The sequence below is a fragment of the Aptenodytes patagonicus genome, chromosome 7 (genome assembly GCF_965638725.1).
Source record: "Aptenodytes patagonicus chromosome 7, bAptPat1.pri.cur, whole genome shotgun sequence".
In the NCBI taxonomy this organism is placed as follows: Eukaryota; Metazoa; Chordata; class Aves; order Sphenisciformes; family Spheniscidae; genus Aptenodytes; species Aptenodytes patagonicus.
The window spans coordinates 3,137,043-3,163,131 of NC_134955.1; the positions used below are offsets into that span (position 1 = coordinate 3,137,043).

At 37.7% G+C, this 26,089-nt stretch overlaps 1 protein-coding gene across 8 annotated transcripts in view; it reads left to right on the forward strand.

Annotated features, from left to right (window-relative positions):
• The window catches only part of SHANK2 (SH3 and multiple ankyrin repeat domains 2), a 368,375-nt gene that overhangs the window by 202,837 nt on the left and 139,449 nt on the right, over positions 1–26,089 (forward strand). For all 8 annotated transcript variants that reach the window (XM_076343775.1, XM_076343769.1, XM_076343770.1 and 5 more), the window contains 2 exons: positions 20,013–20,095; positions 21,721–21,845. In XM_076343775.1, the coding sequence (XP_076199890.1) occupies positions 20,013–20,095; positions 21,721–21,845 (208 nt within the window). The remainder of the gene's footprint in view (positions 1–20,012; positions 20,096–21,720; positions 21,846–26,089) is intronic.

Below are 26,089 nucleotides of genomic sequence, written 5' to 3' on the forward strand. Positions count from 1 at the left end.
GCATACTGGAATCATTACGCTTTTCTCCTAACTGTCTAATTACAGCTTGGGTTTTTTTTTTTGTTTTCAAGAAAAACACCTTTTTTGTAGGAGAAGAGTTCTGAAATGTGTAGAGCAATGATGGCAGAGTTTCATGTAGCACACTATTTAAAAAAAAAAAAGACAGAAAATGTGGTAACTGTTGGTTTTATTATGTGATCTCAATCCTTGTTCTGAGGGTCATGCATAGTTTCGATGTCAGTTAAACAATTTGGGGAGGGAGGATGGAGTTCAAGTCAGCTGAAGCAGTTTGGATACCCAAGATGTCCTTCCATGTTCCTGTGTTCTCTGAAAGGCGGGGGGCCTGCTGGTTGCCTACTGCATACAGCCTATAAATATTTGAAAAATAGGTAAATCTGCAGTCCCTTGAGTTGTGATTTGAAAGAGTGTTGCAATGTTGGATGAAGAGGGAAGGTTTGGTGACACAGTGGGAGGAAGCACAGGCTTGTGGGTTGGCTACGATCATCCTGTCTTGGAGGCTCTGATCTTCCTGTTGCTGTATACGGTGTGCTGTAGGGCATCAACTCTTGCTGCTGTGACTTAGGAATAGAGAAACCCCATTTCAACATCTTGCATTTTCCCCTGCCATGATCAGCCAAGTTACCAGAGTTTTGCACTGTTGGACAACGATGTGATTGACTGGGACGTCTAATAATGATAAAGTTGTCAAGAGACGCTGTTAGCCTGTACTATGAAACACGTAACTGTTCTGCAGAGCAAGCTCACTGGTTACTGGTTACATTTTCAGTGAGCAGAGTTGGCTTTTTGCAACATTCTTTGAGTGATTATTATTCTATAAAATTCATAGCCTTGTCTCTGTATTTCAATGTTAATGGATAAGGTTGTTTCTGTAAAACTAGAAGCTGTGGCCACAGCATGTTGCCTCAGAGATACCAATTAGTCCCACTTGGAAACCTACTCCTACTTTCTAACAAAAGATTGTTTCATTTGAAAATGTCACTTCTATCAAAAACTTTTTTTTTTGGGGGGCGGGGAGGTGGGGGAGCTATTGATTCTAAAGCATTTGGATTTTTTGTTTTCCTTTTCCCAAGAAAATTCAGGTCCATTCTTGGGAGAGAACAATGCCGCCTGCCTTTCTAAAATAGGCAGTACTCTATTGTTTAGAGAGGTTATTTTGAAAGCAGGAGGCCAAAAGCCATGTTCAGACCAAGGGCTTGAACCTCATCTCAGTGGTGTTCAAGTATGTCTTTCAACCAGTGAGCTGTTGGGGACGAATGGATTATACTCTCTGCTTTTGGGAAGTCACGGAAAGTGCGTGAGATGTTTGGGGGGGAAGGGAGGGAGGTTGTTGGTCTATTTTTGGATTGTTTTGGGTTTTTTTCCTCTTAAGGTATTGGGCTTGTGCAGTGCAACAGCAAAGCTCTCAAAAAATTTACATTACCTGATTCAGGACTACAGCTAAGCAGGAGAGTTTATCAGATGAAATGATAGGTTTTGTACAGCCTTATTATTGAGAAATTAGGTATGAAGTATGTCTGCAATTGTTCCTGATTCTGGCATCGATACCTGTTAATTGTCTGAGCAGTAAGAGGGAAAGCAACAGAGTTCTCCTGGCGGCTTCTGAGTAAACCAAAGTTTTGAAGAAAACTCAAGGATAATTTCCACAGAGAACCTGAAACCCAGTGGACCCATTTTGAAGAGTAATAATGGCAGTCCAGGAGTACAAGTGGAAATTGAGGACAGGTAGGAGAGGGTAGAATTAATGGGAAATTCCAAGAAATACAGTGCAAAGATAGACTTGCTTAACACACTTTTAAGTAGAGAAAAGTACGGTAATTTTGTACTTTTTATAAAATACTACCAGGAAAACTTAAAAAATGGTTTTGGTGTCCAAGTTTCCAAATCTAGTTAGTTGCTGGAAAAGAAAAAAACTTGTTTCTCTGAGGTGCATATAATAACTTACTGTAGTGATATATTTACAGAAAACATATACCATGATGAAAGGTAAACTTCCCTTTTCATGCTTTACAAACATGACATACAGCAAAACGCTGTTCTGATACACAAAACAGAGTTTTGCTGTCCTAAAACTGCATTAGCACACAAAGTTGCATTTCAGATACTTGACTGAGGCTGCAAATCAGCTTTTTGTACATCTAAATGGTAATTTTACTGGTGCTTACGTATTGCTGGTAAAGAAAAAGAATTTGCATTTAAGAGTCTGGCTGGAGATTACTATGTCTTGTTAGTACGTACAGATTTAACTCCTAGCATGGGCTTTTTCAGGGAGGGGAATTGTTAAAAGAGGCAAACAAGATGTCAAACTAACAGCGGTTCTCGATATTTCCAAATTTGTACTGCTTTGCTTTCTGTTATCACTTCCTATCAGAGTAAGGCAGGAATATAGTGAAATAGATTTAACTGCTTGCAGCTAAGTTTTAATAAACATTTGTCAGAAGGCAATTGTGCCTATGTTCTAAGAAGAGCTTTGAAACCAAAGTATTAACAAAACCGATCCAGTTCGTTTATGGAGATGATGTGGGGGAGTGAGGGGAAGTGTCTGCTCCCTTCTCTTTTCCTTCCCTCTCCCAAAGGGTAAAAACTGCTGAGTAGAAACACTCTGTTCAGAAATGTATATTAATGGCCTTATTCACATGCAGGAAAATACATTGTACATGGCATTTTTCATCTTTAGGAGAATCTGCTGCTTGAGTAATGGAGGTTCATTAAATCCTATTTCAGCTTTGCATAAGAGATCAGTTAACCAGGCATTAATACTTCAGGAAAATGGGTAGTGTGCTTACTAATACGTAGAAAGGGAGTGGGATTTGCTTGCCAGTACAAATAGTCATTAAATATCATACAAATATAATATTTGAAACTACCAGATCTAATGTATTATCTGCTTTAAATGCTGACGGGACACATTAATTCTGTTATGCAAAAATAATGTTGTCTCTTGCAGCTGTCATGCGCTGCTACTGCTGACGTCCCTTTACACGGATTCCTTTACTATTTTATTAAAACCTTTTAAGAACTAATTACTTTCAGTTGTTTTCCTTTAATCTGATGCAGATGGACAAATGTTGAAGGGAATAGGCTTTGTTGCAATGGCATACATGTGAGAGCGGGTGAAGTTTCTTACGCTAGCAGGAGCTCTTATTGGACATACAGGAGTAAATACATGTAAATACATTTGTCTCGGGCTGCAGCTCTGGAGGCTGAGGTGGCAAGTGGGACGGGCAAAGTTTCCTTCTGCCTCCCCAGATGGAGCAAGCAGGCAGTGCAAATGGTGTCAGATCCCAGGAAACGCCATGGCCTGAGGCTGTACTTGCTTGACTTATAGCCACAGAGAGGAGCAGAAAGCAGGCATGGAAAAATCATAGAATCATAGAATAGTTTGGGTTGGAAGGGACCTTTGGAGGTCGTCTAGTCCAACCCCCCTGCAATGAGCAGGGACATCTTCAACTAGATCAGGTTGCTCAGAGCCCCGTCCAACCTGGCCTTGAATGTTTCCAGGGATGGGGCATCCACCAGCTCTTTGGGCAACCTGGGCCAGTGTTTCACCACCCTCAGCGTAAAACATTTCTTCCTTAGATCTAGTCTGCATATACCTTCTTTTAGTTTAAAACCATTAACCCATGACCTAAAGAGCAGATACACCAACGAAGTTGCGAGGAGGTAATGTAAGACTGCTTTGACGTGTCTCTGGAGTTTTGTGTCTGCCCTGTATCTGTGGGCAGCAGTGGTCAAGGCAACCATGGGACGTTGGTTTTGAGAGCTGGAGTGGATCCCATTGAGTTTGTTAGGAAAAATGTTTGTTTCGGTCTGTCTTGTCTAGGCTGGATGGGCAATATTGTGATCAGCAAAGCAAAAGCTTCCAAAGTATTAGAAATATTCTTTAGAAGTCTAGTTAAAGTTCAGGACTACCTTTAATTCAAACAAAATTATTTGTAGGTCTTAAATCAGTTATTTCATGGAGCCCTCTTTCATCAAGGTCGAATTCCAGTTTAATAACAGAAATTATTGCTAAGGCATAGAATGGATGTTGGAATTAAAAAAAAATTCTTTATTTTTTAAAAAATTAAAAATAAGGTAAACCTTTAGAAATTTTTATCTGCTTTTTAATTGAAGTGAGGGAATGAATTAATTCTCTCAAGATAGGACAGTGAATTGTTCAGTCAGGAAAGTCAGAGAGAAGACAAAATTAAGTTATGAAATTAAAATATGTGAAATTAATTAGTTGCTTAATTTCAAATGTAAAATGTTAGCACCTTTTTAAATGTGATGTGACTGGTGATAAAGTGGTAACTTAGTTTTCATACTCCGGAGACATAAATAATATGAGCAATTTGGGTACTATGCAAAGATTATAAACTTGATTTGGTGGAAAACATAATCCAGTTGCCTTCACGGATTCGGAAGCTTTAGGTCACAACAGTGGAAACTTTTACTACTGCATTAATTGCATCATCTCCCTCCCACCCCCAACAGAACAGTGAAATAGCAGAAGTCAATAGCATAACTGAATGCCAACTTCAATGCAATTATGAAGTATGCGATAGAACTGTAAGGTTTCCTGCCTCTTCTGTGTCTTCCCTTTCTTCACAGTACAATCGACTTTCACATCTTATTTTTTTTTCCTAACCACTTTAACTGGTACTAATCACTGCATGGGAGAAGTTTTCTTGGTGCCTGTTCTTGACGTCCTATGGCTACAGCAGTATTAAGAAGCTCACAGGAGAGGAAGTAATAATAAATAAGCTTTTTCAAAGGCTTGTTGCTACAAAGTTAATAACGGGACCAAATTATTTGCCTTCTGGTTTTAGTACTATTTTTCTGGATGACGAAAAAGAGGAAAATTGGATTGTGTAGTCTGGGAGGTATGTGTAAGAAAGCTTAATTAAAAGCTTAATTCGTTAACCCTAATGCCCCTACTTGGAGTCAGGTGGCAGCATCCATGTCTCCTGAGCATAGCAGCTGACAGAAGCAACTCCTCAAAAGCCAAATTACATACAAACATGTAACAAAAATGAGAGATTCTTCTTGGCTGTACATCCCAGCAATTCTCTGTTGATGTTGTCATCTGCACTGTTGGATAGAACAGCATAAGCTTTAATCCTAGACAGCTCAGAGAGACTCTTTGGCACAGCTGAAGGTGTCTACCCCTGTAATTCAGCATACTGTGCAGTGCTTTTTATTTATTTATTTTTTAACCCGCAGAACCTACCTGTTGAATACCTCAGTCTTTCTCCCAAAGTTGTGATGTAAATGGGGCTGTCTTAATAGTTTAAGCATTAGGTGTGTTACACAGTAATTACACTTTTTTTTAGTGGAAGCTCTCAATTTGACGCAGAGATACTTCCATCTCGTTTGGTATCTGGTTTCATGTGGATATTTTACATAAATATATCATCTTCCTTCTGGAAAAATGCAATTATTCATCACTTTAAATATGTATGTAAAATGGATGGAAACCTTTTGAAGAATTCTGGTCCTTGCAAGTCATGAGGTACGTAACAGGGAGCTAAGGGACCTTTTCCTGGTTATGGCTTAGCAGTGGTCCCGCTTCCGTCTTGCGGTGGATCCAGCGTACGTACTTGCTGAGTGCTGCTTGCTTCTGTGCAGCCATCAGCAGCAATCTGTTAAATCCTGGCAAATGGTTCTTTACAAAAATTGAAGGAATGTATAGGAGCCCTTGTTATTTTTTATATCCTGCTTGCCACATTGTCATGTTGGTTCTCCCTAGGCCTGCAGAACAGCGAGGGACTGAGAGGGGTATCATTACGTAGAGAATAGGTCTTTCTGCATTGACATAACTGACTCTTTTGGTTTTCTGTTGGATGGCCCCAGTTCCACTGTACTAATGTTTTCTGTGAAGTTTGTACTGTTCAGTCGATCTCTCGCAGGAACTGGAGTAAGGATATTAAAATGGATACTGTTCATTCTTAAAAATAAATTAATGCTTTCTGTTACTTTATTCTGGGATTGATACATTGGTAATAAGTTGAAAGTGATTTTACAGTTCTTCTTAGCTGCAGGCATAGGTTTTAAACATAATTCTTGGTTTCCTTTTCTCTGGTGGAAAGAAGTAAAAACAGTAGTTTGACTACTACTACATACGTAGCTCAATTTTTGTCTGGGAGATAGTAGCAAAAATATCTGAGTATGCTCATAGTTGTAATGTATATATAATGTAATGTATACAAAATAGATACATAGATATAACCACATGATATAGTGATGTGGTTACATCTGAATGCTTGTTCCAAATTTAATGATTTAAGAGCTCTGCATATGTGATACTCCTGGTTCTTTTAGGCATAGAGAACAATCAGCACCAACCAAGTTATGGAAAACAAAGTACGTACAATATTTTGTGTGCGTGTATTGTGATTTTATTTCTAAAGATATTTTGTTGGGCTTGCCTGATGCCAGTTCTGAATTAATTCATTTTCTGTGAACATAATAGTCTGATAGCGCTGAACTGCTCTTAATGTGTGAGGCAGGAAGACAAGGGTAACTCATTTTTAATATCTTCTGCCTCATTAACTTGAAGAATATAATTCAATACAATTTGGAAAATTATATATATGTTTAAGCAATAATTAAGGCATTGTAGATTTTGTGGAACAGGTGGAGATGTAAAATGTGAAGTTTTCATTTACAGTTATTTAATTTCTAATGAAAATGATCTTACTTGCTAATAAACAACTTCACACTTCACCTCCCCTGCTGTTGTGTGCTGCCAGGACTGAGCTTGTTATGCTGGTGACTACAGAAAATACTTAAAGTAATTGCTAAAACAGGAGGTAAAAAGGGCGCGTGTGTGTATGTACCTGAACTGTAGTATCTCTTCGTTGAAATCTGTAGTATAATAGCATAAAAATGCAATATTAAAGTCTAATACAATTACAGGAAGATACAAAACTATATGGTGAGTGGTAAGAGTTTCCGTGAACTTGTAAGTGCATTTTTAAGTTGTTTGCTGCCTTAATAGTGAAGTTTGTTTAAAGCACTTCGGTAAGATCCTGCTTTTAGCAACTAATGGTTTTGTAACTAATGATTAAAATTTGTCAGACATTTTCTGGGCTAGATGTTTGCCTAAAGTTTTAGCGGTAAAGCGTTAGCAAAGAAAGACCAACAGTTTCCGAGACCAAAGTTGAAAAAAAACCCTATATAGCTCTTCCCAAATTTAAAATTAAAATGCTCTTTCTGAAAAACTTTAAGGGCCCACCTTTAGTGCCAGTGAAAACCTAACTGTGTAACTACGGGTACAGAAGGTCCTGACTGCAAGGGCCATGATTTGGTGGATGTGCCATTCCTGTACTGCAACTGATACTCTCAAGCTCAACAGTATTTTCTCTGTAACTCCTCCGACCGGGTGCTGGAGGACAGGATGGGTTTAAATATCAGAACGGAAAGCAGCAGCCTGTGTCCTGTGCATGAGGAGGAATAAAGTTTTCTAAATTAGAATAGAGAAAACAAACAAAAAAAAAAAGGAAAAAGGAGTGGAAATGACAGAAGGTGAGGACAGCAAGAAAAGATCGTGAGGGTGTGATACCCGGTTAGTTAGAAACGGGAGCCACATAATTAGATGCAAGGGTAGACCAGAGGAACACAGGAGATTAAAATGTTTGTTTTTCAGGGGAAAGGAGAATGATTAAGTTTCTAACAATTAGCGTTTTACATTCCTGTCTCCTAGCCTCCGCTGCGATGACTTAGCTTCCTCTATGTGACCTTTCAGTCCCTGCCCCACTGCACCTTTGGCCGCCTTCCTCTCACCTAATCACTAGATGAGCAAAAGCCGACATATGGTGCCTCTGATTGTAAGTGATGCATTTTTAAGTTTTGGCAGGCCAAAAGGAACAAATAACTGTTGAGCTCACACTGTGGGCTTTCCTCCAGTGGGAGCGATGATTTAAACAATTATTTTTTTTTTTTTCCTCTTTCCAGCCAGATTTTCACAAATATTTATTGCATTTGCAGAATTTGATCTACAATGCAAATTCTAAGGGTGACTGGCAGGCAACATATGTCTTTTTTTCCTCTTAAAAGAAGAAACTATCGAGAAGTCAGAAAGGGGTTGACTTTCATGCTCTGAGTAAAGCCGGTCACTTCCACTGTGCAAAACATAAGGTTGATGGGAGGAGGATGTCTTGTTTTGTCTTGGGACAAATAGATGTGCTGGAGTTGTATTTCTTTATCAATTGGATGGGGTCAAACCGTACAAAGAGGGACCTGCTAAAGAGCAAGCAATAGCTGGTGTCAGGGTGTTCACCTGGAATAAAGAAGTTCTGGGCTTGAGTCCCACGTGTGTTAGACTGCTTCGACTTAAGCCCATACCTTGTATTGCTGATGAATGCCAAGAGCCTGGGGATAGACCGATTCTTTATCCAAGTCTTTTGCAACTATTATTCTTTCGCTGAGCCAAGAGACAGATGCTAGCTCCGTCCTAGAGGTTGTGGCATGCAGGTGGGGATGCTAGGTTTGAATGATTGGCAGATATACCAATTGAATAGCTGGTGATATTGCTGGGGGTGCCTGCTCTCTCTGACATAAAATTTCATCCCATATTCTGGAGAAATAATGTCTAACGAAGGCTTAATTTAGACTAAAATATATCAACAAAAGATTTGTTTTAATGGATAAGCATTTCACTAAAACTGATTTCATGGCAAAATTCTGAACAGAAGAATAGTGAATGTTAAGTTAAATACGTGCACTAGGAAATAGAGGTAACTGCATATTTAGAAAAAAGACTGTTACCCATGGGTCTTCTAATTTCTCTAATTTAAAATTTAAAAAAGCATGTTGGGCACAGGTAACAGGTCTCAGAATTAAGAGTTTAATGCTACAATTGAAAACTAGGGCTGATACTGAGTAGATTGTGTGACCCTTTAAACTAGCATTTCCGAAGACTGACAGTGTAGCACTGGCAGATTTGTAGAATCATTGTAGCTGTAGCAGAGGTGGTTTATACCTCCACTGTAAACACTTCAAATATCGTAAATTCTGAAATACACTTAAAATTAAGCTCTATGCATCTTAAGTTAGTCACTCAGTTGAGTTGAAATGATAAACCAAAATTTTTTACCCTGTCTCCAGTACTTACAAAATAAAAGCTTCATATTTCCAGAAATTATGCGTCAATGCAACCAGCGAGCTATAGCTGAACGTCAAAGGAAAGGGGGCAATAAGGAGAGATTCCAGTTCAACATTCACTTAATTAAGAAAAGTAACTGCCAATTTAAATAAAGCAGAGTTCTCTCTCTTCATCAGCTGATATCTGTAAAGTCAGTAATTTTTCACTGCTACCAAAATTGTGGGCTGAACTGTCCATGCTTTGACAAAATTACTGAAAATTATGATACTGTTAGACAGGAAAGCTGTTAAGATGGACGTTTCTCAAGGTGTTTTGCAGATAAGTAAACAAAATTTGGAGTAGGCTTAAAATAACTCACGGGCTTAGTGTAATTAGAGAAATGGAGAGAGGGGAGAATATATTTCAGAAAAAAGGTAGAGATGCCGCCTCTTTTTTGACGTTAATGAGATTGTGAAACAATATGGTAATTAGTCAGGATTTTTAAAGGGATATGTGCAAATCAACTCCAGTTGAAGCCACCTCTTAATTTCTTTTCAGTAAAATCCTAGAAAATCGAAGTTTCTCACTCTATACTGTGTTTTTAAAGCTCTTGGAGAAGAAAAAAGTGGGAAAACGCTTTCAGAAAAACTTTCCTCTATGCCTTTGTTAATACCTTATTTGTTTTGAGACAGAACTTGAAACTTACTGGTAACACGCCTTATACTGAAGTGTCATAAAATTATACAGGAATTTTAACACTGATGATTAAAGCACTGTACGCTTCTGTACAATGTAGATTTTTAAGTGAAATACTTACATCTGCAAAGCTGAAATGAGCAGTCAGGGTTACTCAGACTTCTTGTGGTTAGAGCTGTATTCAGTTTCCAAGGAATGCAGGACAGGAGGACGATAATTCCTCCTGCTCATCATAGCAAACAGGGTGTGATGGAAACCCTGAGGGATTCCCTTAAAACTAGTTTGAGACTCATGGTTATCACCAGTCCCTTTCCTCTATTTCATAATTTATTTATGTTTAGCCTTTAGTATGTTTAGACTCTCAGAATGGCTGAGTGAGCAAATCAAGTTACGATACTGAAATGTATAGTGAGTTTAATAATTGTTGTAAAGACCTGCAATGTCAAACTGCTACCTTAAAGGGCTTGTAACACATTTTAAAAGTGTTATTAAAACACTTTTTTTTTTTTTTTTTTTTACTAACAGTGTGACTAAAGTGTATTATAGAAACACAAATCAAGAGATCCTGAGGAAGGCGTGTATAATCCCCTGTATTACCATGGAATGTGCACGTGCCAAAGCATGATGACAAAACTGTACAAGAAGAAGGGAATACAGTGTACCATGTTTTTCAGCAAGACAAGGAGCAAGTAGTGCAGCTTGGTTGGGGGCTGGTGGAGTGCTCTGGGGAAGCACCAAATGTGCTTGTCCATCTCTTACACCCCTCTCTGCTTTTGGCCTTTGGCAGAGACAGGGTGTCGGGCTCCAAGAGCTGACACATGTTCAACCCAGCATGGTTGTGCATATGTTCCAGTGGCGCTCTCTAAAAAGGGAAGGAAAAAATTCAAAGTCCTGTCTGATGTATGCCAACTCTGAGATAAGCACGGAGATTGATTAGCAAGCTTCATGAACTAGTTCCGATGCTGCATCAGCTGCAGAAAATCTTTATTATTATATATGGTTATGTTTTTGTTGACTCATACCATTATCTTAGATCTGGGTTTACTTCCCTGGTTCTACCTTTGTTATTTGTCCTATTTGCTAACCTTGAACGTGTTCTTTTCCTTGTTGCTGGGGTTGTCTGTGATAATACTGACCACCTTTAGCAAAAAACATCTGGAGAATTATTGATTAAAAAAACCTATATAGAAAAGCAATGTTGTTATTAATAGCCATTATTATTATTATTCCTTTTGTGTAAATACTTTAAATGTTAAGATGCTTAGGGAGAAAATTCCTATTTCTGTGTGGTTTGGTGGCAATAGCAGGGGCTGGAACTGCAGCTGGTTTGGGGTAGAAAAATACAAACCTAAAAAGTAAGGTGGATAAATATTCTAGTTACCTAAACATATGTATGTGTTTGTACAGTCTGTTTGCTCAAGGCTCATAGTATGAGCAATGAATATTAATATTTTCATAGTGCAGGCTTAGATTGCTCAAATGTTTGACAATTATGACTGAAAATTGCTACTAAGTATCAGGTATAAGTGGAGTGTGCTGTAGCCCAAAATACTAATGTGATTGATGGAACATCTGTATGAAATAGTTTGAAGGACTCTGCCTTATAAAACCCTCATGTTCTATACTAGAAGGACACCTGCCTGAATTTTTCACGTTTAGTTTTTATCATGTGTGGTACTTGAATTGACTATTTATTTTTAAAATACAAATGAAATTAATTAAGATAGAGGAATGAAGCTTTTATTTTTTTTAATCTCACTTTACCACTCTCCTCACCCCACCATGCTTTTTTGTTTTCTCCCTACCAGTGCAGATGCAAGAGAATAATAACATTTCTCTTTAAAAAGACTATATATACTCATTGTGTTGTGTGTGTGTATATATATAGTGTATCTATGTATTCATATATGGATATCCATGTATCCATACATACGGGTACATATGTATCCCATATATGGGGTGTGTGTGTGTGTACATATATAGGATCATGACCTTACCACTGACTTTTTTTTTGCTTCATATCCTATTCTGAGATTTCTGTATAATATAAAATCAGGCTTTTACGGGATGATTTATATTTCCAGGCAGTTGTTTGACTTCCTGTTTTGCTATATCAATATGTTACTTCAGTGGTTACAGTTTCAGCAACTTCAGGTGAAAACAGGGAAAAAACCAAAAGTAGTACTGGCCAAATCAATTGACTTGGGTATTACTTTAGATTACCTACTCCCTTCTCCTACACACCAAAGAGTATGATATTAAGTGTGATTAAAATTAAAAGAAATTAAAGTGCAATTAAAAGAATGTGGACTGATACCCAGAGATAGCGAGAGGAAGTTTCTCCTTGGTTCTACATAAAGAAATTGTGTAACTTCTTTGCACTTGTGTCATAAAATTTAATGTTTCTCTTTTAAAACCTGTATCTCTTTGTAATGTTTATAGCATAAATTCATTGAAGTATATAGCACTGTTACTTTCTTTAACATAGGTTGCTTCTTTATAATCATGGCTGATCGTTTGGGCAACTCTGTGAATCACAAGGCTGGAAAAAGTAGCACAATCTTTCTGATTTCCCAATTCTTATCAAATCACTTCGTGACTGATATTTTAATTTTTTTGGTAATTTAGTGAAGAACTGTTCATTTTTTATCAAGGGTATCAAGTATTCAAAATCCAATAGAGATGGCTTGATTACTTGTTCAAAAGTGTGAACGAAACACCTTTTTAAGTGGAAGAAGTTACATGCCCTGTCAGGTTTTACTGTAGTCTGTAACTTCCTCACAATGCAATACAGACCTGTGCGATATAGGAATTAGGGAATATCTAAATGTCTTTTATGGCACATAACAGTTTGGCATATACTTCTTTCATCAACAAATGAGTTTCAATGGAAAATCTGCAGCCTTGCTTTCCTCATGGTCGTAGATCTCTATGCGATGTTTACTGAACTCTAGAAACAGCACTGATAGAGGAGATCTGAAAGACCAGTATATGGATATAGGAAGTATATAGGAGTATTGCTGAAGCATCCTCTCTTCTTTTCCCATTCCTTTACTTGGCCTGAGCGTAGCCAGCTGAGGAAGACCTGACTATGCCGAGTTAGCCATTCAGCCATGGAGGAAATGTAAATTTGGCTGAGGATATGTCCTTTCTACTGCACTTTGAAGTTATTTGCCACAAATAAAGCCAGAGAGAACACTAGTGCAAGGGTGGTGGTGTGGGTCTTTTTTTCCTGCTGGTTTTTTTGCTTGAGTGCCAGCTGTGCCAGTAAGGCTCTGATACCCAACCAACTGTTGGAAGCGCTAGTAAAGATACTGTCGTATGCCGCAATTTCCTTGAGAGCACCTGTGAAGCTGGAATCCATAGGTAGTACTAAGCATTTTACTCCACGCTGCATGTCTATATGCAGCCCTGATTTTGTAATTGTTTTTTGGTGGAATAGCAAAATGACTTGGAGTCGCTGTCATTGTGAATGCCTGATGAAATAATGCTTATTCTCCAGTGTAACTGTTTTGAAAACACTAAAGGGTGTTTTCAGAATTGTATTAGCTTTTATGGATGGACAGCTTTGTTACCTCCAAATAGGACCTCTAATTCATCTAATTCAGTTTTAACAGTAAATGTTGTACTGGTGTGAGAATTCTGGATCATGATAATGAAATAATTGTTTTGGGAAACAGCTCAACTTCAGTCTAACTCCACTTTATGTACAGTAGCTCCGTGGAAGAAAATGTAGGCCTGTGCCCCAATACCCTATATGAAGAAACAAGAAACAATTACATCTGTGAGTTCCTACAAACGATTTTGATGTTTTTTGGGGTAAGGAGAAGAAAGGGGAAAGTCAAACACTGCAAAGAAAGGAAACAATGTTTTTACCTAGATACCCGATTGTGAGAATCTCTTGGCCTTGGATATTGAAGAGCAGAAAGGATGACCCTGCGGTTTTTGTTCTCCTATGTGATTCTGTTCATCCCTTCTCTGTCATATTTTAATTATTGTACCATCATTATACTCCTTGGACTTCTATCTTCAGCTACCTAATAAGGAGTTTATCAACTTAAAGTTAACTGTTCTCCAGTATTTCTGTTCTAATGACAGGTTGTGTGTTCCTTGAGTATAATGTTGAGGTACTTATCAACAATCTATTTGAAAATATTTTCTTACTCCCCTCCTCCCAAACACATCTTGCTATAAACTTCCAGATAAACATACATTCTAAAGGAAAATAATTTAGACTCATCTTATATGACTGAAATTATACTGGCAGGATTGATCAGTTGTACAGAGTAAGCGCTGTGCATGTGTTTTTGACAAAATATGTAACTGTATTTTTACTGAATATCTCCTGTAAGAGTATGATGTACTTACAGAAAGCATTGCTAGAAGGTGGGAAAAAGTAGTTGAAAAAAGCAAAATGTAGAAAACAAACACACCTTCTGAAAGATGGTAAAACATGTTTCACCAAAATAGCTGGAAATTGTTACTGGTTATTTAAGAAGTTATCATAAGAAACTACAAAAAGATTCTATCAAAGGCAGTAGCACTGGGTTGTGAATTATTTGTTAGCATAATTGTTATTGTTCAAAGCTATATCATATATTTACCAAACAAGCCCATTCTTAAGACAAATTGCATTGCAATGCAGTGAAAGACGTCATCATGTGAGAGAATCTCCGCATGTGACGGCAATGTGTTACAGAGAAGTTACTATGAGTTTGAATATACGGTTGACTACATCTTGCTGTTTCTGCTTGGGTTGTAAGTGAGTTAGATAGGGACCTGTCTGTGTATTTTCCTATTCGCTGTGCAAAGAACCACGCTCACTGGTGTAGCTAATACAACTTGAACAAGTGATTGCTGTTCCGCTTGTTACCAAAGGGCTGTGAAAGCTCTTCTGTAAGACCTACAGCTGGATGATCAATGCCTGGGAAACTTGAGCAATCACGTACAGAGGCTTCATTAATCTTGAAGGCTTTAATTACTAGGATTAGCCAATTTTCCTGGAGTCATTACAGTAGATGACTATAAATAGTAAGGTTGACCCCTTCCAGCAATGGCATCAAAAGCTTTTCCACTGGAAGTCTGTTGTATCTTACAATAAGATTTGCTGTAGACGTCATTCCCATTTTATATGGTATCAGGACGGGTAACTTCCCAAAAAAGGGAAATATTTGGAGAGAACATTCTTTATGTGCTTTTATCAGGGATTGACTGTTGGAACGTGCAGTAAAGACCTCCTCTTGAATAGATCTCCAGAATGCCCTTCTATGGGCTTGAACGTAACCACCATAAATTGACTCTCTTAGCCTGAAAGGAATTAATGCGACTGCTTTCAGACATTGTACATACATTTATGGAATGGTTTAGATACTGTTTTATCGTGTCTGGCAAAGTATAAAAAAGACATTTCCTTTATTGTTGGGCTGTGATTTGATCCTTCTAACATGTAGCTAGCTGTGAATTCAGTAGATCTTTCAAAAAGATTGAAATTGCAAGAGTACTGAGGAGAGGACATAAAAAAGGTCTGATGAACAGATTTGGATTTGCTTGGCCAACTGAAAGAACTTGGAGAGAATAACTTCTCACTCAAGGATAGAGCAAGCCATCTGACTGAAGGGTTTGTGGGCTTGAGAAGGCTACTCATTTGGTTGTAACTCTGGTTCTTTGAATCTCATGTGTGATCTGTTAGATAACTTTTCTGCCTTGGGAGGCTGTAGTCCAGTTTGTTAAAGCTGAAAAGGTTAGACCTAGATTATGTTTCTAGGGGATGCACGATTGGAGAGAATAATGAAAATAGTTCCTATTTAAAGTCAGTTTTACTCTGCCTTAGGGAGACATTGTCAATATACCAAATAGCCATTTTTGTTTTCAGATAATGATGATCATTTCCAGTGGGGTGTACTCTATGTGCTGTTTTTCAGATTGAAATCAGCAATGGTACATGAGATACAAACTTGCCTAAACTTATTCTATGGTCCTGATAGTTTCCATCTCTGTAATTTAGTATTTTAACTTTTGGAGTAAGTCATGCTTTAAGATAGGGTATAGTTATTCTAGTTGTGAAATGGAAGCTAGGTTTCATGGGTTTGCCTCCATCAGGAACCTGCCCTTCAACCTTTATTTTCTTCATAAAGGTCTTCACGAAGGACTTCACAATTCTACTTCCTTCCTCAAGTATTGTCTTAATGGGCTGTTAGCAAAGTAGAAATTCTTGCTGTCTTGAAAAGTCCACACACATGATGGTTGTTATGTTGAACATAACAGTGCTGAGTTCAAATCTCAGGTGTCTGACCATGGGTAAATCTCTTTATTTCCCTTTCTCCATTGGTAGGTCTATAAAATGATGGAAATTTTAACAGCTCCGCAAAATTCCTGACCCTTAAAGTGTTAGAGGCGCTACACGAACCAATGAACAAGTATGTTTTCTAATATTTAGTGTTTGGATAAAGCAAAAGTGATTTTAGACTGACTTTTTTTCTTTGGCTTGAAGTTTTTATATTTAAGATTCTACTTCATGCAGAAATATTCTGCGCTTGATAGTATGTATTTTGCATTTACCTTTGCATGCAATGAATCTTGGACTTACACAGCCCAAAGACAAAGTAGTGTGTGCCCTATTTAAGTAATGAGCTATTGATTTTAAAATTACTCATTTTATTACCATAATGTGGAACTAGTAATATTCTGAAAACTCATCTCTGAAATGGACGCTGTTTAATTTCAGTTTGAGATGGGACAGAAATGGACTTTAAGGATTTTTACCCATTGAAATTTGGTGTATCACAGATAGCAGGGACTGTTCAGCCTCATGTAGAGCTGTGAACTGTACTCAAAGCATCTATGAAGAAATGTCTCTTCCTCTTGCTTGAGCTCAGCCTTCTGAACAGGCTTGCAACGTAATGTCGCCTTTATTTGTCACTGGTAGCTGTACCCTATAGGCATTCTGTTGCTAAGTATTTACACCACCTTCAGGATCAAAGTAACGCTGCCAAGAAGGCTCATTGTGAGAAATTTTGACCTACTTTTACATTTGGCACCGCGTTGCCTGCCAGGACCAAGTAGACTGTGAACAGACCTTCAGCACGTCTTCAGCGAAGAGGTCCGGTCTGACATTGAGATAAGAGAACCCTGTCGTGGCAAAGCAAACAAAAAGCAGTATTGCAAACAGTCAGCAGTTAAACTTCTTTTCCCCCCTTTTGCCCCCTTCCCTCGGGGATGCAAAGTGAGTTTGCTGGGGGAAGGGGTGTGGAGGTTGCAAGTTTGGTTCATTTTGTGTGCGTGATTGTTTTCCATCCTTTTCCTGCTGCTAGTTCTTAGCTCTGCAGCACTGGGGTGTGTGCAGAGAATCAATTTGCTTTCTGTGATTGCTTTAAACAACTTTAAACTGCTCATGCCATAAGATTATTGCAGGTCCCCTTCTCCTAGCACGTAAATGAGAAGAAATGGCTACACATCTGATTTTTTCAAACCTACATTTTTGCTTTACAGGCTGTGATGAAGTTTTCCTTATGTAGTACATCACTGAAACAGTATATTAGTAAGCTGTATTTGTCAAGTAATAGAGATCAGTTTGTGCATTTTGTAACCAAAAATTCATGTTGCACTTCTGCTTCCCTTCCCTTTCCTCTCCCCCTTGCATGTAAAACACAAAACTTCGTAAAATTTTGGCAATTTAGTATTCCCATTTTCAATGTCTGAATTGAAGTCTAAAACTGTGTAGTTTATGCAATAAATGTGCTGTACGTGAAAAGAAAATCATAGGTGGTTTTCATACTTTTAATCTGAACGGTCATAGACCTCTGCATTAGGGTGAAGTGAACATAACTTGAAAATGCCTGTTCATTTCATTAGCTGACTGTGAAGGGACCCTAGATGGGTTTTTTAAGGTGTAGATGCCTAACGTTGATCAGGTGAATTGATCCCGAGTTTTCCGGGCACGACTTTTGGAACTTCAGCCTTCAGCTTTTTAAGGAATGATATTATGAATTTGTTTGGTTTTATCAACAAAAATGAAAGAATCAGAGCAAGGTTTGGTGAGGTACCTAGCTAATAGGCTTCTGAATTCTTTCTGTTAATGAATTGAGATGAGAGTGGGATTTGGGTAGGGGAGAGGGGTTTTCGTCAAGGGTTTTCTTTGAACCAAACACTTTCTATGATTAGGGTCTCAAAAGTAGCCTCCTAAGTTCTATTAAGCTATTGATTGTTTACAAGGAAAGTTTAAGGAAATGGGGTTTATTAATTTGACCGTGTATTAATAAAAATGCTGGAGACAGCTTTACTGTTGACTCTTCAGGGGATAAGTATGGAGCCCCACCCACAAAATGAAGACAATAAGCCAGTACGCTTGTAGGTTCAGTCAGTTTCTGTAGCATTAGGACATTGATGGAGGGCTTCAGCGCTACAGTATGGGCTCCGAGGGTTGCATATTCCACCCCAATATCCCTGAACAGGAGTGTGTTTGGCTTTCTCGAGAAATAGATGTTTTCTTATTATATCCTTTCCATAGCAGGGCTGTTAATTGTAAGAGAAGGTAATGTCTGAATTACACAGTAAATAATAGTAAGTTGAGAGACAGTATTCAAAAGCTGTTGATACTTACGGAGATCATCTGTTGCTCAGAAAGTCGCCACTGTGGTAGTTTTCAGTCATGTGTTATTCCATTCGGTGGTGGTTAAATACTTTGTAGTTTGGAAGACATAATTACATCATCACTTCAGCCGTAACATGAAGTTGCATCCCTCAGTTGGAGTTGGAAAGTCACCAAAAGGATAGTCCGTGATACACGAAAGATCTGGAGTTTGGAGGCTGTCCGTTGGTGTCCTGATATCATCATCCTCGTCTTTGTTCAGAGCTTTAAATAAAAAGGTCACACCAATTTTTGTTTAATTAGTTTCCTCCTCCCCTTCTGGATTATTAATGGCACTGAAGCAGATCCGGTCCCTTATTGTATTGAATGCTTTAGTGATTAGATTCTGTACAAGACCAGTGGTAACAATAGTTGGCTAGTAAAAAATTAAGAAAAGAAAGGAGAACTTGCTCATACTTCTTTGTATCTTCAGTAGTTTTGTAGGTATTTTAAAGCCAACCTAGCAGCTTGTTTTGCAGTGCTTACGATTCATGAATACTTAACCCCTGACACTGTCTTTATTCAGAAGAATGTCTTGCAACGTGTGCTGTGTAATGGTTTTATACTTAAAGGAGCGTTCAAAATATTTTTTTTGTTCTTTTTTTACTTTGAGCTTATTTTTAGCAACCTGATGTTTAATGAAAGACAGTAAATAACTTAAGGCTTTTACAGCTCATTCCCTGTATATGAAAGGTCCCGTTTTAATGTGGATTTTACATATTTTCTTCATCTACCGTCTACTTTTTTCTTAACCAATGACAGTAAGATTCCTAAGGCTACTTTCTCTTTAAGGACATACTGCTTACATAAATAGTCCTTTACACCAGCTCCTTGTTTTATAATATTAATTGTTTATCAGAAGATGGGAAATATTCCTTAGAAATGTGTTTTCCTGATTGTGCATGCCTTGTTACTATTTCAATTATGCAGATTCTTGATGCTGTGGAAATTTGTGCTTGATGACGCCAAGGCAGCTGCACGTTGTTAGCATTGTAGGCTGTCAGATGATCATGTGGGATTCTTGCAGCATGCAACATTCAATAGGATTGAAAAAGGGCTTTTGATGCAAGGCATAGCTTTCAGAATATATTTGTGCCTTTTAGTTAGCTAATATAAAATCATAATTTATTATCTTTAAATTTAAAATGCTGCCTCATTTTTCTTCTGGTTGGTTTCATTTTGGCTTCACTAGAAGATGCATCTGGTACATCCACGATTGAGGAGTTTATTAATGATACTGTCGTTCAGTTCACTTACTTTTTTTCCTTTTAGAGTCCTAGCTAGCCCACAGATTACATGATCACATGTTCATTCAGTCATTCATATAGAACACAAACCACCATGCATGATTTCTTCTTCTTTCTTTTTCCTCTCTGCCTTTTTTATTCCCTTTAAGTTGCTTTGTCATGTTCTCTTTTATCATTAAGCTTAGTCTTTGTCTTCCCCTCGCTACTATTTGTTCTATATTTTCCCATGCTTGGTTACTGCAATATTATTTGATTAACGGGCTGTGATGATGATGAACCTGCACACTGGAGGAGCAGCTACTACAGTGGTGATGAAGGGATGTAATAATGGTCGCTATCCTCGGAATTCTCTCTACAGTGACTGCATAATAGAAGAAAAGGCAGTGGTCCTGCAGAAAAAAGACAATGAAGGATTTGGATTTGTGCTCAGAGGGGCAAAAGGTATGTGCTTCTGTGTGTGTGTGTGTGATGTGCACTGGCATGAAGAAATTTATACATCTCTGAATATAAGCAGGAATTATTCTTGGTGCACTTGGTTGCTAGACAACAGGATTCTCTGTATGCTCTACTACTCAGACGGATTTTAGTGGCTTCTGTCTGAAGCATTTTGCATTTTTACATAGGAGAAGCACTGTATAATCGTTTTGGGGGGAGAAAGTTTTGTCTGTATTTTTATCGTGTTGGTATATGTAATATTTTGTCATTAATCTGTTTTGTTGTGCAGTTTACCTAACTATGGGAAACCTGCTTCCCTTATAAAACCTGCTTCTTTATTTCAAATGTCAGTCTATTTAAATAGGTCTATGAATAGAAATAGACAAGAGAGTGATGTTTTGTTTAAAATAGGTGTGGATCTTCTGCAAGGTGACATTGGTGCAGTTTTAGTATGAAAATATGATCTTTTTTTATATCTTCAGAAGCTGCACGTATGTTGCATGGCCTGTAGTGTGCTCATTTTAAAAGCTGTTCATATGTTAAACTGCATGTTACTTTTCTGTAGACTAAAATCTTTAATAATGGCATTCTTAAGAGTTAAAAAAAGCATTCTTTTTAATGCTTTGCTTTTTAACTTTCGGTCCAGTTTGTTCCTTTTGTATTTTAAAAAAAAATATATATATATATGATGGTATGTCCCATCTCTTGCTCCCCCTCATTTTACATGGGTTCTCCCTTGCCTTGCTTGAGCATGAAAATTATTCCATATCTTCATTCTTGGGACATCATTTTTGCTCTCCCTGTTCCCCCACCCCCAAACCAGTGCCACCATAGATTTTCAGTGTTGTAAAAGCTTTTCTAATTTTAGCTAAATAAAAATTTTCAGAGTTCTACTAGGAAAGCCACTAGCGCTGCCTTTTAGCTAACCCATTGGCATGAGTTGTCTGTGCATCGAGCAGAGGTTACTCCCTCTGTGTAAGCCCAAGAATTGTCCCCAGATTTTCTCTGTAACAGTGAGGGCACCTCAGGTGAAAGACCCGAGGACTTTTCTGCTTGTATGTGTACGTGACACAGAGAGAGAGAGGGGGCTCTTACAAGGCCTGCTGTGCCTCCTTTCCCAAAAAAAGTGATTTCTTCTGTTATCTTCTTTGTAACACACATCTAAATCTAGAAGAAAAATTCAGTTTGATCTTTTTCATCCTTTCCCACCCACCCCATCCCCCCAGTTCGGCTGGATGCTCTCTTCTGGCTACAGTACATAATTCATTTTTAGTTGGATGTTTCCAGAGTTACAAGCATTTTGCCAGGCATACAAAAGGGTTACTTGAACTAATACTGAACATCCTGGAATACTCAGAATCCAGCTATTGCCTCATGCAGCTTGATTTGGTTTGTGTCGGTAAAGAAGCATGTATTTTTCTCTCTGAATTGAAGACCTGTGGATTGCAATTGCAGAGAGATTGCACTCTGTTCCCAGCATCTTGATATCCTCTGAGGCAGAGTCCTCTCACTTTTAGCACCCACCATTTTTTTAACCATCAGTTGGAATGGCCAATAATAGGTCTTTAGTCAAGTGGTATTTGCAAGCACTCCATAACTTTCTTTTTTTAATGTGGTATTTCTTTTTAAAGCTGACACACCAATTGAAGAATTCACCCCAACTCCAGCCTTTCCTGCTTTGCAGTACTTGGAATCTGTGGATGAAGGGGGAGTAGCATGGCAAGCTGGCCTGAGAACTGGAGACTTTTTGATCGAGGTAGGAGATCCTGAAATTTGATTCTCAGTGCTCTGTCGGGGAAATAGTGATGTTCCCTTTGTAGAATTTACTTTGGAAGAAGTGTGTGGTGCTTCTGAACAGCAAGTCCAGTGGATTAACACCAATAATGTACTTCACTTTATCCATTTTAAAATCTCATGCAGCATTTAGGAAAGCAGTTAGGAAGAACAATGTTCAGGTTGGCTGGGAATTTTCTGTTTGTTCTTTTTGTTGTTTGGGAATACACTATCAGAGAAATTTGGGCGTTTTTATTCTTCTTCGCATTATTGAATTGAAATTTAGACTAACTTCAATATTTATTGTAGGCTATCAATTCTGTGGTTTTCTAAATATTTTGAGAAAGTCACCAAAATTAATCACTTTTTACGCAACTATTTCTGCAATCAGAAATACCAATGGTCTAGTGCTGTTTAGCAACCATGGAGAATAAAGCAAATTACTTTGGCTTGAAATTAATTCTTTCCAACAGTGCACTGTAAATACATTCATACAAAAAATAAGCAATGGATGTTATTGCAATATAAGTTACTTTATAAAAAGGGTATATTTAAATACTCTCTTCATTCATACCAAAAATGTCTTCACATTTTATATTTTGGAGGATTTTTGGTTGGTATTTTAGGTTTTGTTGAAAGAGTTGGTACTCCTTTTTAGTGTTACTGGGCAGTTTGCAACAAAATCACCATTTGGGATTTTCTTCCTCTTCCCCCCACAATGTTTTCCTGACCGACAAAGCAATGCTGTGATTCTGTGAAACTAGGTATTCAAAAATAGGTCTTTCAGGATGGGTCGACCAAGTCTTGTCTGCAAGAACTATTGATTTCATTTTATTTTTTCTTCTTCAGGCACATATGTGTTTTGTTCAAGTATTTACTGGTGCTGCAACATTTATTTCTGCAGAGCTGGCCTTTATATTCGGGAGAGGATATAATACGCAGCTTTTATTTGTCGTGTGCATTGAACTCCCATGGTGACTGAATTTAAATAGTTGCACCGCTTCTTCTCATTGTAACAATGAAAGAACAGGCTTTGCAGACTTCTAAAGTAAATAGATGTGCATTTTCGTCTGTGCCTTCAAAATACATTTTTCTTCCTGTTTGTTTACTTAAGAATAAGCATTTAGCAAACTATTAATAGCTTACAAATTGTACTGATATGTACTCTGTGCAAGGACGCTTTCAAAACTGTGATTATTGGTGCTAGGTGGGTTGTTTTTTTTCTTTTAAACTGCTTTATTTTTAGAAGTTGATTTCTTGTTAGGCTTTTAATCTACAAGAAGTATGAATAGTCTCTACTGGCTTATTTCACAGATAGATTTGATGGTGAATAATGTGTAATTTAATGGAGAGGATTACAGAATGATAACTACGCGTATGGATTTTTTTAAGATCTCTGAAGGGATGCAAGAAGTCTGGGTAACTGATTCCGCACAAAGCTTTACTCGTTTTCTGGCAAATGAAAGAAGAATTATAATTAATTGTCCAGGCAATTTACTCCTAGCCTTAGCTTAGATGAGCAGTTAAACATGCACATGCATTGCTGAATCAGGACATTAATCCATATTCTACACAGTCCAGCATATTTGTAATTAATTCTGAAAGAAGCAGTTGTTAGATGCAAATCAAATCAATTTCTGTGTAATTCATGTTCATTGGGGTTATTCTGTTCTGAATTTTGCAACTTAATTAAGAGGATATGGTAATCCTGCGAAATCAGAACTTTGCGGTTGTTGAAGACTTTTATGTTGGAGAAAGGCAGGGTTTTTTTTCTGTTTTATGAACTACGTGTGCAGTGCACAATACTCTCTAGCTGTAGAAAGCCATCTTTGAAGAGATTTACACTGATGCAAAAAATTCTGCTGTTGAAATATAAATGACTGGTCCACCTGCACTTCTAGGAATGCCAAGCTACTTTATTTCTTGTGTTGAACCGAGAAGAGTTAAATGTACTGTACGTTGCCGTGAGTGGTTATGATAACTGGTGTAGTTAGTCTGTCTTACTGTTAAATGATTTCTCCCGTGACTCTAAAGTTTATGCTGCTGTGTGTAAGTGCCACCTCAACCATTTGTAAGTAATATAATGCATTTATCATAAATGTCACATGAATAATAAAAGAGTTAATGGGCAACTAGGATCCTAATTAGTCCCATTTATAACACTTGCGGCAAGCGTCAGGCTTTAGGGAAGTGAGAGTCCAGTTTGGCAGAGGGCAAAACGCAAGGGAGAGCAGATGTTTCACTCTTGCTCGAGGATGTTCGGTGGCTTGGGGTCACGGAGATAAGGGGAACCTTTTCCCTTACCCCTCACTATGGAAAGACAGGTTTGACAGGTTGATAGATCCTTTACTTGGAAGCAGGAGAGATCATGAGGGTAGGTGTAGAGAATTACACATTTCTTCATGTGTAATTATGGGCTCTGGATCTTCTGAAGGGGCTAAAACTTCAATATCAGCTACTGAGCATACTAACGTAGTTCAGCGTTGAAGGTGACGCGTGTTGAGCAGAACAAATAAAAGATCTATACAGAAAAGGAAGAAAAGGTGTTGTCTTGCTTCAGCAGGTAAACAGAATAGATACGAGCTGGAACAGGGTTGGCACAGTTTCATTTGGCTGAGTTTTTATCAAGTTTGCAGTTTTTCTGAAAAGCCACGTGATACTGATTTGTCCAACCTGTACAATTAATTTTCACGTGAGACTTAATGTTAAACTTGCCTGTGGAAATAGTGCTCACAGACTCTTCCTTGAAACTTCTGACAATACATGTTTTCTCTCCTTGATTCAAATCCAGTCATATTTTTGTGATAAAATTTGTAATGTGTGTAGTGGCTTTTCTGGACAGAGCACAAATAAAATCTATTGGAAAAGCACATGAGTCGTTTTAGAGCTGAAACAGTTAGCTAGAGACAGCTGTCATTATATGTGGATTTTCATAAGCAATTCCACAGTTGCCGATTCATGTGATTTTTTTTTCTTAGCCTCGATAAACAATCAGAAACGGAGCATGTTTATGACTGGGTTGTTATAACTGAGAGAGATTGTATAGCTCGCCCTATTTGCTATTTTTCACATTTTTGATTGATGTTTTCTTGAATCTTGGTATCTGCCCAATTAAAAAGACAGATAAAGCAACATATTAGTGCAAGTGCTATCCAACCTAAAAATTATGGTTTCCATTAGAAGGGGATTTAAAAAACTACAACCCTCATTAATGTATACACCAATTCTAAAGCCATTGTAAGGCGTTGTTAATTCATCAGAGCGCCTGGATTTCTATAGTACACCTGGTCAAGTTTGTAAGTGCTTGATCAGAAAAAAATCAAAGTGTTTGATCTGATTTGTTACTTGAAATATTTGCCAGAAAGAAATGTATTAGCTCTGACTCTAAATCTCTTATTTATGGGTAATCTTTACGTGCCTAACCCTTCCTTACCTTTGTTTAGTGCAGTAGTCAAACTAAGCATAAATAGAGGAACCATTGAATACTACCCTTCAGAGGGTGCTGCCTTACAACTTGACTTAAAGAATTCTTTAAGTTGGGGTTGTGTTTTCTTTTGAGATTTGCTTTGATGATGTATACAAGTATAACCATCTTTAAATAAAGAGATCCATTAAAGTCGAAGAGGTTTTTTAACTCAGAACAGTTTTTTGGGGTTTTTTTAGTATAGTAGGATATAGACTATCTTACTCAATTAAAACCCAGTGGATTGTTAACTCTCTGTTATTGTTGTACCCATGAGCGTGCGGCTGTTTTGCAGGTGTTGCATGATGTGATGTGTGGGGATTTTTCATCTGCCACAGAGCATATCTCATATCAAACGATAATGTTATAATGTCAATACTTAGAAAGTGAAACTAATTCTGCAATGCTTTACCAGAATAATGCATTTGTTCTCTAAATGGCATTGCAGTTTGCATTATTGTGCCATAAAATCACCTATTTTTCCAGATAAATTGAAATGTTATTGTCTGCAGAATAGGATGGCTGCGTATTTACATTCCAGTTAAAATGTAAACTAGATAAAACCAGTGCTTTATCATTAAAACAAAAAGAAAAAGAAAAAAAAAAAAAAAAGGCAAAATTCAACATTTGATTTGAGGATCAAACCCAGAGATAGTAATAGAAGAAATCTCATCATTTTGCTGCAGAACAGTTCAGGTGGTACCTGTACTAAAGCATGCAGAATGGTCTGTAGCGTAAGTGCCTGTATGTCTTTATCCTCAAGG